Source organism: Tursiops truncatus, chromosome 10, assembly GCF_011762595.2.
Source record: "Tursiops truncatus isolate mTurTru1 chromosome 10, mTurTru1.mat.Y, whole genome shotgun sequence".
In the NCBI taxonomy this organism is placed as follows: Eukaryota; Metazoa; Chordata; class Mammalia; order Artiodactyla; family Delphinidae; genus Tursiops; species Tursiops truncatus.
The window spans coordinates 46,338,954-46,357,817 of record NC_047043.1 but is presented as its reverse complement, the minus strand read 5'-3'; the positions used below and the strand labels follow the sequence as shown (position 1 = coordinate 46,357,817).

At 41.3% G+C, this 18,864-nt stretch overlaps 1 protein-coding gene across 1 annotated transcript in view; it reads left to right on the top strand.

Annotated features, from left to right (window-relative positions):
- Positions 1–18,864, top strand: part of NEK10 (NIMA related kinase 10) — a 325,535-nt gene that overhangs the window by 45,260 nt on the left and 261,411 nt on the right. The window contains exons 7-13 of the mRNA XM_033864502.2: positions 297–381; positions 9,263–9,304; positions 10,715–10,793; positions 11,750–11,817; positions 13,441–13,520; positions 14,901–14,987; positions 17,651–17,875. Of these exons, the coding sequence (XP_033720393.1) occupies positions 297–381; positions 9,263–9,304; positions 10,715–10,793; positions 11,750–11,817; positions 13,441–13,520; positions 14,901–14,987; positions 17,651–17,875 (666 nt within the window). The remainder of the gene's footprint in view (positions 1–296; positions 382–9,262; positions 9,305–10,714; positions 10,794–11,749; positions 11,818–13,440; positions 13,521–14,900; positions 14,988–17,650; positions 17,876–18,864) is intronic.

The window sequence follows — 18,864 nt, the reverse complement described above, 5'->3', positions numbered from 1 at the left end:
AAGTTGAACCCTTTAGCTATTTCTTTTGGTCAGGGGCTGCCGTGAGTCAGTAAGGTCCCTGTGAACCAAATAATTTTGGGGACCTCTACTTTGTAGTGACAATGACAGTTTCTATGTGTTTTGCATTAAAATGTGTCAAGTGTTCAAGAATCAAATAACAGTCCCTATTGCAGACTGTTTGAGATAAACTAATGCTCTTCCTTTAGACGTTTTTTATTCTTCTTGCATTGTTCATAAACTGTCACGTTGGCCTTTAAACATGAACAAACATGTTCTCTCTTGTTTTCTTCTTTCAGAGAGTGGGTTGATCGAGCCCCATCTCTTCATTTTCTGAGAGTATTAATTTGTCTGAGACTTCTAGTGAGGGATCCACGTTATCAGGTTGGTTGCAAAAAATAAAAATATTTTTTACTTGTTTGAAGATGAAAAAAAACCTGGTGGGCTTTTCTTTGAAGCAGAGCATGGTAACTTTTTTTTTTCCTCTCTCACAACTCAGTAGTTTCCAAATTTGGGAAGTATCTCACCTGCTATTTAAAATGATAGGAGAGAAGTGATTTAATGGGGACAAAAACACCTGTAAATTTCTACTCTATTACACATGGGATGAAGTGGATTGAACTTCGGGTCTATGCTTGCATTATCTCCTGGCATTTTAAACGATAGTCAGTTTGGAGAGGTGTACACTTGGCCACACCTTCGAGCATGCTTATGCCAAGCAGCTCAGTAGGTCAAAGTCAGCAGCGACAAGTGGGGGCTTCCTCAGGGGGCTCCAGGGGCAGTGAGTGGGAAAGGCAGGGCCTGCAGCTTTGGTAGCTGCTCCAGAGCCATGCTTGTCCCAGAGTCCAGCCTCAGACCCTGAGTTAGAGGTGAGCAAGGGGCCTCCCACTTGTCTCAGAGGAGGTGCCTGCAGGCAGGAATCTCACCTCCTCTCACTAGTTAGTTAAATGTGCGGCCGTAGTTTAGTGCCTCTTAAACTTTAAAGTGCAGAGGAATCACCTGGGGATCTTGTAAATGCGGATGTGGATTCTGTAGTTGTACCCTGAGACCCACGATTCTGCTGAGGCCACTGGTTCATGGCCCACATTTTGATTAGCAAGAACTTAGTGCTTTAGCAGTGAGGCTCTAAAGAAAGGCTTACCTAACACTTCACCTGGATCATGAAAGTTGTTCCGTCTAGTCTCAGCTGCTAAGATAGCTGCTTTTATAAAGCAGAAGTTCCTAAACTTTCTGTGCATCAGGAACACTTGGAAGACTTAAAGATTGCTGGCACCCACCCCCACAGTTTCTGATTCAGTAAGTTTGGGGAGGGCCTGGAAATCTGCATTTCTAACAACTTTTCCCAGGTGATGCTGATGCTGCTGGTCAGGGGACCACAGTTTGAGAACACAGGCAGAACCACTGCCCAACCAATTTGGAGAAGCCTCCAAATTGCTTATGAACCATTACTGTTTCTTCTTGCCAGTGTTAAATATCTAAAGAGCATTCTTACTATCCTTATTATTCATACATGCTTCAGTCATTTTCACAGATTGTTTTTTTTCCTAAGAAGTATCTCCTTTTATGCCCTGTCCTGATAAGCTACGGGGATGCTCAGACCACTCTGAAGCTCTTTTATTTTGGATTCAGTTTTATTGATGAATTATTATTTGAGTCAGAATAATAATAATTTCATTACCCCAATAACCATCTTTTCCAAACTTGGCATTTAAAAAAAAAAAAAAGCATTCTGGTACTAGCCAGCTACAGAGCCTGCTCTGATTTGAGTCTCCTGGGATTCATGATGGCTTCAATCTTTTCTTTAGAAGAGTCACTCCCTTCCTCATTCCGTATTCTAAGCTGTCTTTGTGCTGTTCTAGTTTAGCCAACCACAGTCATTTGAATATCTTACATACTTCAAATGGCTTTCTGTCCTGGTTGCTCACAGTTTTCTGGGAATTTTCCTTTTCTCCTGTGAGAAAAGCTGTGTGGGTCACTCATGGTGAGGGTGGGCCATGTGCTTCACTTTGCCTGGGTCACCCCCATGAGCTCCTTGTCCACAAGTCATTATTAATAGCCCCCTGTACACCCCACAGGCCTCAGCTTGGGTAAGAACACTGTGTATATAATATTAATATAACTATTCATGGAAGAGGGTGGATTTTTAGCAGAAGGTCTAGTTTTTTGACTTATAGAAGTTAGCAAAATATTTGCCTTTGACATGTTTGCTCAGAGAATTGATGGCCCTTGTGTCATACTCTGCTGATCTTCATCTGAAGTATTGCCTTTCTTGGGCTACCCTGGTGGCGCAGTGGTTGAGAGTCTGCCTGCTGATGCTGGGGACACATGTTCGTGCCCCGGTCCGGGAAGATCCCACATGCCGCGGAGCGGCTGGGCCCGTGAGCCATGGCCGCTGAGCCTGCGCGTCTGGAGCCTGTGCTCTGCAACGGGAGAGGTCACAACAGTGAGAGGCCTGTGTACCGCAAAATAAAAATAAAGTATTGCCTTTCTTAATCTGGTTCTTGATGGGCTGGAACAAGGTTGACTGGATTGCCCTCTAAAGGGAAGAATCCCATGACCTCTTTGCTTATGGGATTTTATGACCAAAACACGTATGAAGCCAAACCTCCCATTGATTTCCAGTCTTTCCATAGAAGGGGGTGCTCCCTGAATCTCTCCTCCTGGCACTCTGTCCACAAAGAGGAGCAGTTGTTTAACATCTTGAGTTGCCAAGAATTTTTGGCTGAAGTCACGTAGTAATGCTGGGGTTTACTACAACTTGTGCCAACAAATGTCAGCACGCCTCTGCCCTCTCGAGGCCTTCCCTTCCTCTCTTGGTGAGTCAGTACTGCAGGATCCACAGTGGCTGTTCCAGACCATCTCCACTTCTCATACCCAGACCCCTCCTACCCCTGTCATTCTTATCAGATTACAGCATTACCTGTTTTATAGGCGAAACTGAAGCCATCCCAGTAGGAGTGTTCATATTTTCTTTGTTGCTTGAAATATTCGGATTATCATGCACCTTTGCGTCCCTTCTTATTTCTGAAGAAAACCCTCCTCCTTGCCAAGGTTCAGCCTTCCATCTGTTTTCTTTGTTACAGTGTCAGTGGCTCCCTTTCTGTTTTCTTTTATCATAAAATGCCCTTTTCTTGACCTGCTATCCCCTTAAGCCTTCATCTCACCTTCATCACTGCATTCATTGAAAGGTCAGACTATAGGTCTTGAACTCACTCCCTTTCTTTTACAACTGATGTGTTGTAGAAATTTTCATTGAATATTATGTACAAGGTTCTCTCTGGAAGTCATTTAAGAAGATCATGGTGGGCCATGATCCAGTCGTCATTTCTTGACCCAGAGGCTCCAGTATATGCTTAATGGAGGTTCCAGCAAGAAAAGAGTGGAAGGGATGAAAGAGAAGCCATTTTTAAAGAAAAATTTCTTAGTTTTCCATAATTAAAGGGCGACATATGTTTGGAGATTTCAAGTGTAGTTGGAGCCCCAAGCAGGATAAAGGTAAAAGTCCACCTGGACTCCTTACAGTAAGCTGTCGTAACACATTGCTTATCAAGGATAAAGGGAAAATTCTTTTTTTGTTAAATTTATTTATTTATTTATGGCCGTGTTGGGTCTTTGTTGCTGCTCACGGGCTTTCTCTAGTTGCGGTGACCGGGGGCTACTCTTTGTTGCCATGCTCAGGCTTCTCATTGCAGTGGCTTCTCTTATTGCGGAGCAAGGGCTCTAGGTGTGCGGGCTTCAGTAGTTGTGGCACATGGGCTCAGTATTTGTGGCTCGCGGGCTCTAGAGCGCAGGCTCAGTAGTTGTGACGCATGGGCTTAGTTGCTACATGGCATGTGGGATCTTCCCAGACCAGGGCTTGAACCCATGTCCCCTGCATTGGCAGGCGGATTCTTAACCACTGCGCCACCAGGGAAGTCCTAAGAAAAATTCTTAAAAGCCCCTAAGCTACATTTACATCAGCTACAACAATAAAAGGAGAGTGGAGCTGTGTGGCCTTCTCCCCGCTGCCCTTGCACCCCAAGCCTTTCTTTAGCAACCCATACCCTTTGCCACATTTTCTGTTTGCCTTCACTGATCCTGAGAACCTCTAGCTCTTACTCATCATTTTTTCTTTTTCTTTTTTCTGTATTATTTACCTGCTCCTTTTTTAAATTCTGCCTTTCTAAATGTTAACCTTCCCCAAAGTTATTTTCTTTGTCATCTTCTCCCCTGTCTTCCAAGCTCTTGGCTTCAACTATCATTTTGTTGTTGTTGTTCTTTGCTCACAAGCACATATCTCCAGCCTCAGACTTTTCCATTCATTTAAGTCCCAAATTTCCAGGTATATGTTGGGCAGCGATCCTGATGACACAGTAGCACAGTGATTCTCAAGTGTGATCTGGGGACCGTCATCGGTCCCTGAAACTCTTCCAGGGGTCCCACAAGGTCAAAACTATCTTAAAAGTGATGCTACAGTGTTATTTGCCTTTTCACTCTCACTCTCTTACAAGTGTGCAGTGGAGCTTTGTAAAGGCTACAGGATGTGTAATGACGGAACATATGCTTGTGTACTCTTGTGTTTTAAAAATTCCTCACTTTTAATGTCTAATATGATATATATAAATAGATAGAACCCACATAAACAGAAGCTCTTTGGGATTCTCAGTAATTTCTAAGTGTGTAAAGGCATACAGATGCCAAAGAGTTAGAGAGCCTGATATGCACAGGACCCTCAGTAACTGCACAGGGTCCTCTTCGTCCCCCCTCTCCTCCAACCTGCAGAATCAGCTCCTGATTCTGTTAATGGCACCACCTTTCCTCCAGACTCCAAGGCAGGAAACTTTTCCTCACCCGCTACGAGACTTTTAGAAGAGTAGTTACTAATACACCTGGAAAGATAAGTAAAGGCCAGGGCATAGGGGGGCCTTCAACTGAGACGGAAGGATGAGAGGTGTGGAACCCTGACAGCAGAGGCATGGGTGGTGGGTCAGGGCGCAGCACTCAGAGCTCACTGCTCTGCTGGCCGAGAGGCCCAGGGGAGTGTGTCTAAGGGCCCCAATGCTCTGGGCCGCAGTGACATCGTGCTGGACTGACAACAGCCAGATTGGTGTTGCAGGGTGCTCCATTGTTCTATATAGTTTTTATCAGTATTATGTTATTGTATCAATTTTTTAAAAAGAGAAAAATTCTGGGAATGGGTAGAGCAAGGACATTTGTTCACATGTGGCTCATTGAACTGAAGTTCAGATTGATGGGGACTTTCTCCAGGCCATTAGTTTCAGAAGTCCAGAGCCCAGTCCCATGAGCCTCCAGCCCATGCCGGGGAGGAGGGCTGAGGTGGGGAAGGGCATTCAGTCCTGTTTGCTTTTCAGATCAGTAACCAGGAATGCTGAGCCCAGGGGTGTGCGTGCCTCGTGGTCTTCTCTCCCATAGACGCTGGCAGGTCAGAGCAGGCGTGTCCCCGCAGCGCTCCAGTCTCTGTCGGGGCCTCGGGGAAAGTGTTTGTTTAACAAATGGAGCGTAACTGCTTGAGTGCATTTTCCCCTTATTGTACTTTATAGCAGCGCTTCTCTCACGGTGCTCCACAGGACTTGGTCAGTATTCTGTGAAAAGAAATGTGCTCTGCCCGGTGATATGTAGGAAAGCTGCACACGGGTTCTCCCACTAGAGACTTACAGTGCACGGCAGCATATTAAAGCTCGGAGGCGTTTTTAATTTTACTGAGGAGTTTTAGTCTACGATAAGATAATTTGTTACATTCTGTTTAACCTACCATTTGATCATGAAATTTTTTTTTTTAAGAATACCTAGTACCACCCACTGCACAGAATAAAATGATTATTCCCAGGAGAGAGTTTGGGAAACATGGGCTTAGTTCCATATTGTTAACATTGATTGTTGGATAGATATATTTTTGTCAAGGTAAACATTTAAAGATGACCATGACCAATCATTTAACCATTATTCTCTCCCTGGTGTCTTCTCCCTCCCAAGCTTCAAATTTAAATTTCCTTTATGTCAGCGATGCCAGATTTCAGTCTTCTGCCCTGGCCTCATTTTTCCCCGGGCTGTTGTTCTTTTGTCACTTGGATACACCACCAGCAACTCAGCATGTCCAGACTCAGTCTCCTTGTCTACCCAGCCTATTCTCCCCTTCCCGGGTTCATCGTGTCCTTGCCCCCAGTCACCCTGGCTCGCAGACAGAGATGCCTCCTGCACTCCCTTCCTGCCCTCGGCCCTTTCACGCCCAGTTGGTCACACCACTGCCAAGACAGCCCACCTGTCCACTCCCTTCTTGCAACCCACAGGGCTTCCCTCCATGCCCCTGCCTCTCCAGTTCATTCTAAGACTAGAGGGACGATGTGCTCACGGCTGATTCTGATTGGCCCTTGTTCGCACCTTTTCATCAGGCCCGAATGGCAAAGTTCAAATTCAGGCTCATGTCCACGTCTGAATGGACATGTCCAGTTTATCTCACCCTATTTTTCTAACATTATTCCCAAAGATTCCCTTCATGGTGTTAGGGAGGTGCTTTTCACAGTAATAGAACATCTTGATGTTCTTTCTACGCAACTTCTATGCACCTTTGAGCCTCTTTGTTCTCTTTGCTTGGAATCCCCTTTATTTCCTCCTCTCCCCCCATGTCTTCTCAGCACATCTATCCATCCTTCTAAGCCCATTCAGAGGCTACCACCCTTACAAAGTTTTCCTTAGTCCTCTCAGCAGGCTATTATATGTCCCTCCTCTGCAACATCACAGCACCTCATGTATAACTTTCTTATAACACTTACCAATTCTATCTTCAATTCCAGTTATTTGTACATCTGCCTTATGCTTGCTTGCAGCTCAGTGAAGTCAGCCTCTGTCATCTATATATTTGTGTCCCCTTCAGAGCCTAACCCAGGGATCTTACCTAACAGGAATGAAAAAAAAAATATTTGCTGCAAAAATATGTGTCTTTTTATGGCTGAGTAATTTTCCATTGTATATATGTGCCACATCTTCTTTATCCATTCATCTTTTGATGGACACTTAGGTTGCTTCCATGTCCTGGCTATTGTAAATAGAGCTGCAATGAACATTTTGGTACATGACTCTTTTTGAATTATGGTTTTCTCAGGGTATATGCCCAGTAGTGGGATTGCTGGGTCATATGGTAGTTCTATTTTTAGTTTTTTAAGGAACCTCCATACTGTTCTCCATAGTGGCTGTATCACTTTACATTCCCACCAACAGTGTAAGAGGGTTCCCTCTTACACCATCTTCAGCATTTATTGTTTGTGGATTTTTTGATGATGGCTATTCTGACCGGTGTGAGGTGATATCTCATTGTAGTTTTGATTTGCATTTCTCTAATGATTAATGATGTTGAGCATTCTTTCATGTGTTTGTTGGCAATCTGTATACCTTCTTTAGAGAAATGTCTATTTAGGTCTCCTGCCCATGTTTGGATTGGGTTGTTTAAAACGAAATTGAGATATTTGTAGTGAGGTGGATGGACCTAGAGTCTGTCATACAGAGTGAAGTAAGTGAGAAAGAGAGAAACAAATACCATATGTTAACACGTATATATGGAATCTAAGAAAAAAAAAAGTCATGAAGAACCTAGGGGTAAGACAGGAATAAAGACACAGACCTACTAGAGAATGGACTTGAGGATATGGGGAGGGGGAAGGGTAAGCTGTGACAAAGTGAGAGAGTGGCATGGACACATATACACTACCAAACGCAAAATAGATAGCTAGTGGGAAGCAGCCGCATAGCACAGGGAGATCAGCTTGGTGCTTTGTGACCGCCTGGAGGGGTGGGATAGGGTTGGTGGGAGGGAGGGAGATGCAAGAGGGAAGAGATATGGGAAAATATGTATATATATATGTATAACTGATTCACTTTGTTATAAAGCAGAAACTAACACACCATTGTAAAGCAATTATACTCCAATAAAGATGTTAAAAAAATATATAAGTGGTTTTAAAATGTTATTTTTATATGTATAAAATTTCCACCATAATTAGTGATAATGTATACAATATTCTTACGTTCTTTAATTATAGGTCTTCTAAAGTGAATAGCAATCATGGGAATTCAAATTAATAGGTGGTCATAGAACGATTTTTAATAGCGTTATAAATGTACCTTTATTCTTAATTTAAACAAGGGTATGTCGCTTCCAAATTCCCTTCACACAGAATAAGGAAACCTTGACCCAGGAGGCCTTGAGCCCCTGAGCCTTTCCTCAGCTGCCCACTCAGCTTCCAGGTAGAACGAGATCGCGCCCTCACAGTCACGTACTCATTGCCCTGAACTTTCCAGAGTTGGAATGTTGGCTAATGTTTGTATTTCAGATAACTTCCTTGTGTGCATAGAAAGTGAGGAGAGAGGTGTCAATACAGAGTTACACAGGTTAGGGCCACCTGAAACCCATTAACCCCAAGATAAATGTCAGTGTGGGTAACCTGAGAGCATCAACTGTTAGGAGAGCTCCAAACCAGTTCCTTTCACAACTCCAGCCTCCCAGCACTCTCTCTCTTAATAAGCACTTTTCAGAAGTTTCATGCAGTGCCTTGTTATTGGGAATTGATTTTAAAGACCTATATCCGAGGACATTTTGCAATGATTATCCTTACATTAGTTTAGGATAAGCCACATCATTTTAAGGAGAAGCCCTGTCGTCTAGTCTACTAGAGCAATGCTGCTCAGATTTTATTGGGCGTGTGAATTTCCCAGGGATCTTGTTGAAATTCATAGTGTCATTCAGCAGGTCTGGGGGGAGTAGGAGATTCTGCATTTCTAATCAGCTCCAGATGGTGTTTTTGCTGCTGGTCCATGGGCCACACTAGGCAGAGGCCTAGAGGAAGGTCCTGGGATTCAGTGATGCTGGATTCTTATCCAGGCTCTGTCACTTAGGCAAATGGTTTACCATTCCGGGTCTTAGTTTTCCTACTCTGTAATATGAGGGTGTTGAAGGGAATGATATCTAACAGCTTTTTCCAGCTCTAACATTTTATGATGACATGAGAGGAAGTAAAAAGAATTAGGAGTCAGGCTGCAGTTCTGAGCATACTTACATTCTCTTAATCTCAACCCAACTTTCATTCATATTTATTAATAACTTATCTTAAATATAGTATGACTGGAAAACATTAAAGTTTTCCATATTTATGTTAGAATGTGGGTCTTCAAAGAATAATTAAAACTCATAACTTAATAAATAGATTGCATGTAAAATACATTCCCCCCACCACTCTCATCTTTCATGTGTGTTCTGTTGTTTTTATTTTATCAGGAAATACTCCATAGCTTGGGTGGGATTGAAAACCTAGCTCAGGTAAGATTCCTTTTGTGGTGGCTGGTTTTGCCTTTCTCTTTTAGGCAGAGATTACACAGGTGTGTGACAGAAGATGTCTTTCTTACCTTAGCTGCATGCCAAGGAGAGGAGCAGGCAGGGTTGTGAGTGTGAGCATGAGGCAGGATACACACAGAGCAGGCAGGGACTCGTGACATTTTCTCTTGGCTAATTGGGCTCACTTTACCCAGCCTGTTGAAACTAGAAAGTTCTATCAATATAAAAGGTCACCTGTCTTTAGTTAGTAAAGAAAATAAATAGGTGTTGTCTGGCAGGCCCCAGGCTTCAGCATTGCACACACCAAATGGTGGGAGAAAATATTGGTTATGAAGATGTTCATAACTTTTCCACACAAAAAAGAATTGCTGTGCTCACTAAAATATTAAAAATAAATGACAATGTGAGGAATGATCTTGACTTCATTTATTTTTCTGCTTTGGTAACTACTGAGGCAAAGTAAGGAGGTGAATATATATGCTGAGACAGTCCAATGTTTGGGCTTACTAATACAATCAAACAAAATTTCCAGGCATGGAAACAGTTGAAACAGCCCATTCTCCTGAAATCTATACCATGTATGGAAAGAATAATTTTCATAATAAACCCGTGGCCCTACAAACTCATCCTGAGTTATTAATGGATGATTAATTTTAATGACAATTTAATATTAAATCTATTTTATTATTTTTTTATTGGGAAATTGATAAAACATATCTTGTTTTTATTTTTAAGAAAATTTTTAATTGGCTAGAGGTTTAGCTCATTTAATGAAATAATCTTTAATAAAATTATATTGTAAAGGATCTTTTTATCCATTCTACTTTCATTAAAATGTCAGAAATTTATGTGTGTTTCTCTGAACTTATTACAATCAGTCATCCACAGTGAGGGATTATTAGACTACCCCATACATTTCATTCTGATTATTGCTATCTGCTTGTATGCTGGTTAGATATAATTTAGGATGTTATAAAACATAAGGTCGATAAAATATATGCAGTGTGTTATTAAAATTCTGCTGAAAAGTTACATTGAAGAATTAAAATTCTATGTACTATATTATTGCATCTTACTTGTATCTTTTATTTGGAGGCTAAATTGCAACACAAATTTATCCAGTTAGGAGTCATCCTGGGACTTTTGAGAGTTTAAACAATCTTTCCAGGTCCCTCCCTCCACTTTGGGGTGTTCCACAGAAGCCAAGAACCCAGAAACCCACTCCCTTCTGCCCTTGAGTGAAGCAGGCCCAGGGGCACCAAGTATTGTTTGGTGAAGCTGTTGTGCCACCTACAGCTCATTTTCAGAAGTGCACAACCTTTCCCCTCACCTGCTGTGTGCTTGAGCGTCCTCCCCTCTGATTCGCCTGTCGGTCTCCCCCTCCCCCCACCGCAGTACATGGAGATCGTGGCCCACGGGTACCTCGGCTCCGGGGAGGCGCAGCACAGCGTGGACAAGCTGGTCAACATGACGTGTAAGCGCGGTCCCGGGCCGCAGCTGGCCTTCCGGGCATAGCATTTGCAGCAGGGAAGGGGGGACGCTTTGAATACTCACGGGGGTCCCCACACAGCTATGAGCTTGAGAGTCCATGCCAGCTGTTATGCTCAGTGGCAAAATGTACCCAGAGGGGAGATTTTTAAATCACAGTTCTTACCTTGAAAAACCCGATTTCATGTTTTAAAAGATTTTCATTGAGCACAAGCTTAGTTTATTTAGTGCAAGAGAGATTTCCTTCCATAAAAACAAATTTTGGTAAAAATATTTTTTGCCTCCTTCGATTTCTATTAAAATGTCAGAGACTATTCATTTTTCATCTGTAAGATTGGGGTAATAACAATACCCACTTACAAAGCTTCTCTTTTTGGAAGCTCTTCCCAGCCCACCTTCCGTGCTCCCTGGATTTGATGAGTGCACACTCCTGCTCTCGTGAGAGTGAGCCCACTTTCTTTGTGTGCACAGGACAGGACCTTAATTCTCAATTCCAGGGAGAGAGGAATCTGTGGTGAGCCTCAGGGACCAGGAAGATTCTGTGAGGCCAGCCGTTCCCCTCCACTGAGGAACCTTGCTAAGTCCATCACATGAAATCTTTATGGGGACTATCTTTGAAGAATAGGTTTCACTATGAACTTGTAATGATATTAAGGAACTCATTCAGCTTTAAGTGGAAGGGAAGGTTTAATTTTCTTGCTATCTCCAAATTTTATTATTATTATAGTAATATATAATAAATACTAGTTGAGCTTGAAAGGTGATTCTTGAAGTAAAAAAAATCAACCCTGTCCCTCCTCCCTCCATTGTCCTTTTTGTGTGGCCTGTGTTCCCATTTGTCCTTCCTTTGCTTGCCCATCAGTACTTGAGACCTGAGGCTCTATGAGCACTGACCCCCTTTAAGCTTCAAATCCCTCATTGAGATATTCCATTCCTTTATAGATATTTTTCAAAAACTTGCTGCTGTCAAAGACCAAAGAGAATGGGTCACCACAAGCAGAGCCCACAAGGTGAGTGGTCCCAGAAGGAGTTCCTGCTTCAGCTTCATATGGTGGTGGTTCACATGCTAGAGTCCAGAGCCCTTGTGGTCAAGCCATGTGTAATTATAATTCTCAAGCCTGCTAACCTAGCCTAAAATTGCCAATCTCTGCTAACCTGCCTAAGGAGTAAATATAGAAACAGCAAGTAAAGGTTTTCTGAAACTTTTTTCTTTGTTCTATGTCATTTAATTCTTTATTGCTTAATCAACTAAGTTTATTGCTTAATTTAAATGTTGCTTGTAAAACCTTGACTATATATAAACTGACCCTAGGTGTGTGTTTACAAATAAATAAATAAATACATATATGTGTATGTATACATATAAATACATTCCATTTGACACATGAGGTTATATTAGTTTGAACCATGTGAAATTACCCTGGTGTGTAGGTCAATTTCATATGGTTTAACTTCATAATAAGATGGTTTAGTATTATAAGCCTATGGGTCAAATACATATTTCAAGATGAATGAATGCAGGTTTAATCAAAACAGACTACATTTATATTTACAGCAAAACTATTTAGCTGGTAGCTGCCTAGAGCCAGGTTTCAATAATTTGTTGAGTTTTTATATCCCAGGAAGCCACTTTCCAGCATATATTAGAGCAAAGTTGCCTAAAATGTGTTAACACATGCTGCTCATTGTATGGGGGGGGGGGTGATTCTTAGTGATAATACAGGTCAACATTTTTTATTTCAATAGCTATATATTTCACTGATATCACTTAGAATTTGAAGAACATATTTGAGTAGCATTAAGGTGTTAAGGGTGGACATGACAAAAATTGTGAAATGATATATCAGTGACTGCATTTTGAGAAATATTATGTTAGAAGACAGAAAGCAAAAAGTGAGAAAAGAAAAAGAGGAAGGGATCTGAGAAACAAAGATAATAATAGCTCCATAGAAAATGCATAAGATCATAAAGGGGAAAAACCCACATAATAGAAACCCAAAATCAGCCTAGTAGTTGTTATACAGGTCTGAATAACAGGTCTGAGCTGTTATACAGCTCTGGTCTGAAGTATGTTTGGGTGTGTGCTTTGGGGGACCCTGAGTTCTAAAAATTTAGAGGGAAAATATGTAAATTTGTAGTAATGGGAATCCCGAGAAGGTGACTGATAAGATATAGACGACTCCCAACTCAGTGATGTTACTCAGAAATTTGAGAGGCAAATGGATTGTCTGGTAGTGTTAGCATATCTTGCTTAGTTTGGGAAAAAATGACAGTCTTCAACATTTTGTTGAAAAAGTACTTTCATAATTTGGAAAGTGCCTGCCACAATGCCAATGCCCAACTCAGAATGAGTGCTCAGTGACTGGTCGCTACCAGAAGGCAGAGAGCAGACAGCGTGGGCACTTGGAAGTAGAGGGCCATGTATCGTGGTCCCTTTGCTTCCTGTCCTGGGCAAGTAATGCTTACAAGGAGCTCGTCTGAAGAGGGGGTGGATGCCTGCCCCTTAAGAACTGGGGACTGTGAATGTTTAACAAATTTTGAGGTTAAGCCTCTATGATCTTTAGAAGGAAACATACTGTTCAAGAAGCTTGTAGTACTTACATAATTAAACCTTATTTTACTTCATTTTTCAGACATTAGTAAATTTACTCAGTGCCCGAGATACTAACGTTCTGTTGGGTGCCCTTCTGGCTGTGGCTAGTTTAGCTGAAAGGTGAGTGTATTTTAATAAGTTCTGCTGCTTTAGCAACTCAGATGGAAGAAATGCAAAATAGATCAGTTTCTCTATTTATTTTGTCATCTACTTAGTTAAAATTTGTGAAAAATAAACATGAAGTACCATAACTATACTGAAAAGGATCCGGGATAGAAAAGCATCATTTTAGAATTTAAGTTGGAGCAGCAAAGCAGTTTAAAATTTTCTTTTTTTTTCCCTGACTAGAAATATTTACCTAGTTTTTTCATCCAACCCTCAGTTACTTCTACTTTCAAAATTACACAATATGTCTTGGAAGTTGAATCTCCCTGACTTGTTTTCTTCATTCTCTCCCCTATTTATATTTTAACATTTTCAAATATTTTTGCCCTTTAAAAAATTCTAGATAACCCCTACAGATGTTATGATTATTTTAAATTAAAAAGCTTTAAATATGTTTTTATACCAGTAAGTGGATCACTGCTTTTTTGTTTTTTGGGTTTTTTTCCAACTTAATTGAGGACTAATTGACAAATATAATTTTATGTATTTGAAGTGTACAACATAATGATTTGATACACATATACACTGTGGAATGATTACCAAGATCAAGATAATTAATACATCCATCACCTCTCATAGTTAACTCTTTTTTTTGGTTTTGTGACGAGAACATGTAAGATCTCTCAGCAACTTTCAAGTGCACAACCCCATATTATTAACTGTAGTTGCTGTGCTGCACATTGGATCCTTAGTGCTCATTCTTCTTATAACTGAAAGTTTGTACCCTTTAACCTACATCTCCCTGTTTCCCCCTACTTCCAGCCCCTAGTAAACACCCTCCATTCTATTCTGTTTCTATGTAGTCGGTTTTGTTTGTTTATTTTAGATTCCACATATAAGTGATACCGTATGGTAGTTGCCCTTCTCTGTTTGGCTTATTTCATTTAACAGATTGTTCTCTAGGTTCATCCATATTGTCACAAATGACAGGACTTTTTATGGCTGAACAATATTCAATTATAACTATATATAAATATTCAATTATATATATAAATATGTATATCACATTTTCTTTAACCACTTCATCTATCAAAGGATATATAAGGTCATTTCTATATCTTGGCTACTGTGAGTAACGCTGATCATTGCTTTTTTGTGAACAGCATATGATTCCCTTTCTCCAAAGGAAATCATGTTATCATCATACTGTTATTAAACAAATTTAAATTTATGACATATAATACTTATTGAATGTTGGAGTTTAATGTAGCCCTGCCCCATAGAGCTACATTGCATTTTGTTTCTCCTCCTGGGATAATATGAGGGCTAAGATATTAAATACATGGATATGGTAAAATACATTTTTCATAGTTACTAATACTTTTCAATTTGTAGTCCAGAATGTAGGGAGAAAATAAGTGAACTCAACATTGTAGAAAATCTGCTGATGATTTTACATGAATATGACTTGCTTTCCAAAAGGTAGGACTGCTAACAGGGGAAAATGACAGTGTCTGACATTTAATGAAAATGATTATTATTATTTTACTTATGTTATTTACATTGTTAACTGAATATCATGCGTCAACTTGGCATTTATCTTCTATTTAAGTTTATATAAAGTAACCAATAGCAAAGAGATATATCGATTTGTCTCTGGTCCTGCTTTACTTCTAGAACTGGTCATAGATTTGAAATATATAAATCTCATGATTACATCTTTAATATTTTTTATTACATTTATTTACATCCTGTCTCCTTAAGGAAAGAAACTCTGAGGTGGCTCTACTTTCAGTAATTTCAGATTGTGTGTTGAATAAGTGATTAGATTCCTAAAATCTATTTTGCTTAAGGCAAGTAAAATACATTAAGATAGCTACTGACTTATTTCATGACCAAAACAGAATCTAAAGTAAAATGAACTCATTTTCACTTGAACTACCTATTGCCCTAAAAACTTACTGTATCCAGATATTTATTAGGTTACCTGCATCATATGATATTTAGTCGAGTAAGTCATAATTTTCTAAAGAGGCAAATAGTTAACAGAAATCCCAAGCAATAAAACACTGACATTTAACTCATAGTAAATCCCTTGAATTCTTCATCTAAGCCAATTTAACCCTCTTTTACAAACTATACTTAGACTTGGTTGTCTGAATTGATTCACCCAATAGCCTCTGCACAGGTGTTGGAAAACCAAAGATGAATAAGATATGGTTGCATGGTGTAGGAGAGGGGCAGACACACAAATCATCAGTTTCACCACAACATTGTAGGTGGTGTGGTCAGTGGATGCACAGGATAGATACCCTGAGGGCATGGAGCAGCACCTCCAATCAGAGCGAGGGGTCATGCCAAGTCTCCTAAAAGAAGGAGCAGTTGTCTAGGCAGAGGAAGAGAGCAAGTGAAAACAGAATATGCTCCCACCTGGAGGCCTGCAGTGCTGTGTGAGAGAGGAGCGTGCATGGGTGGGCGCAGCTACAGCAGAGTGCAGGAGGTAGGCTGCCAGAAAACTAGTTAGATAAGTTGGCTTATAAGTTAGATAATAAGTTAGATAAGTTAGAAATAGAGCTAATTTTGATAAGTTAGAAATAGAGCTAATTTTGGCCAGGCCTTCTACATGCCAGGCCCTGCTCTAAGCACTTTTGTGTTTTAACTTGTTTGATCTACAATTCTCTTTCTATATTTTATAGATGAGATACCTTTAGCGAGGTCATGATGGGCTCTTTGTGCCTAGTAGTGTGGTTTTTATCATGAACATGGAGACTCACAGATTTTAATCATGATCAGATTGATTTTGTGGGGACAGTTATTCTGATTGCAGTGTGTGGAGTGTGGAATTTAGCCACACAATGAGATCCACTTAGAACAAGGAGGGTATTTTTGGTGTAGAAAGTTTGAGAAGGTGAAGAGTACTGTCTACCAAAGAACATATGTCAGAGCATAAAAGTTTGGGAGGGAGAGGAGCCATGGAAAATTAGCTCAGGGAAAGGAATTGTGAAGCAGGATGAGAATGGAAATATTGGCGAGCAGAGTGACAGAGAAGCTTATATCTTGAGCATAATCGAGGCTCAAAAGGATGGAGGGGCAGTGGGTTTAGCTAGCTGCAGGACTCACAGAAGAATTAACCCCAGTGCTTGCCCAGGAAACAGGGGGCACCAAAGGCTCTCCACTGGTTGGAGAAGAAGGGAGTGTCTTGGAGGATTCCCAGTCTTTGGCTTGGAAATTGAAAAGACTGTGGTGTCCTGAGTCCAGATCGGGGACATAAATGGAAGGGCTGATTTGGGGAGGAGGATAATGACTGAGTTTAGAAACAGTGGGGTTAGTGCCTGTGGAACAGTTAAGTGACTGCTGGAACCTCTATAGGTTTGGAGTGATGCCTGGGCTGAGATCACAGTGCCAGGGTAGAGGGAGTGTTTGAAGCCATAGGAATAAATAACACCATCCAGGAAGAGTGTTCAGAGTGTGAGCCTGGAGGATTCAGGACAGCTCTATGAAACGTCTATAATCATAATGTTTCAGAGCTTAGTTGAACCTTATGTCTTATGCCATCATTATCTTTATTTTACTCTCCAGATATTCACTGAGCACTTTGCATTTAATTTCCCTGGATCATAGTGTTTTTGCCATCAGGTATTAATGTCTTATTTTTGCAATCACATAGTAAGTTTCTGAAGACTAGGATAAAGCTTTTATATTTCTTTTGTCTTGAGCATAATTCAGGTCCCATTGTATGTACTTGATGCCTGTTTGCTCGTTAGTAGGTTTTTTAGCCAGACTAATGGGGATACCATGAGGATATGACTTAGAAAGTGGTCCAGAAACTATGACCTGCAGGCTAATTTTGGCTCCCTGCCTGTTTTTGTGAATAAAGATTTATTGGCACACAGCCATGCCCATTGGTTTTCATGTGTTGTCTGTGGCTGCTTTTGCACATGTTGGCATGGCTGGGTACTCATGACAGAGACTGTATGGCCCATAGAGCTGCAAACACTTGGCTGTGATCCAGCCCTCTACAGAGAACATGAGCTGACTGTGACATAGAGCCTGTTAGCGCGACCGTCCGTGCATGTCGGCAGCTCCGTGTGAATCAAGTCAAGCCACCACTGAGCTGAGTCTCCCCTCCCGCCCATCCCTCGCAGGCTCTCGGCTGAGCTGCTGCGCCTGCTCTGTGCCGAGCGCCAGGTGAGAGAGCAGGTGAAGCTCTACGAGGGTGTCCCCATCCTCCTCAGCTTGCTGCACTCAGACCACCTACAGCTGCTGTGGAGCGTCGTCTGGATCCTGGTTCAGATTTGTGAGGACCCTGAGATCAGTGTGGAAATTCGCATTTGGGGAGGCATCAAGCAGCTTCTTCATATTTTACGAGGGTGAGTCAGAGTAGGCTTTGGCCTGCTTCACTCTGGCTGATGAAGGCTGGGGTCTCAGCTGTTCGAGGGCAGGGTGGGCATGTGCTCAGCTGGCTCCCTCCCATTCTTTGGTCATTCATGTTCTACAGAGTCATTTTTACTTGTTGCAAACAGGCTCTAAATCAATGTCAGGAGCGTTCATCTTTTCAGCTCCTTGGGAGCCCTGACATATTTTTTGAATCACCAGCCTGCATTAAAGTAACGGATGTATGATCCTTAGTTAAAATAGGGGGAAATACGGTTATTCAAATGATTCCATGTTACTGACCCTGGGCCAGTTGCTCCTCTTTTCTCTCTAATCTCCGTGGCAGTGCTCTGAGGTGGATTAAGACCTTGTTGTCTCTCTTTTAAAAGTAGAATCTGGGGCTTCCCTGGTGGCGCAGTGGTTGAGAGTCCGCCTGCTGATGCAGGGGACACGGGTTCGTGGCCCGGTCCGGGAAGATTCCGCATGCTGCAGAGCGGCTGGGCCTGTGAGCCATGGCCGCTGAGCCTGTGCTCCACAACGGGAGAGGCCACAACAGTGAGAGGCCCGCGTACCGCAAAAAAAAAAAAAAAAAAAAAGAATCTGGTGGTATTCAAAGCCATAAATCTGGGGAAGGAATGGCTTGTTAAAATAGTTTCAAACTGAAATTCTCTTGAATTATGTTGCAAAAATTATAACAATAACAAAAAATAGTAGATATGGTATTGTATTACAAGTATTGAAGTATTGAATAACAATATTACTGGTACCACCAATGGGAAGGATCTATTACCTAAAATTATTATAGAGCATAATTCATCCCCCTAGGTGCTGAATCAAAGTTGAAAAGGATTATATCTGCCTGGAAAAAGATCACAGTTATCTGTAGTATGTAAATAAAGTTCATTCTAATAAAAGCAGAGTAACATCAATTTTAATATGACTTGTTATCAAATCAATATTATTCAGACTTTGTGCTTATTGTGCC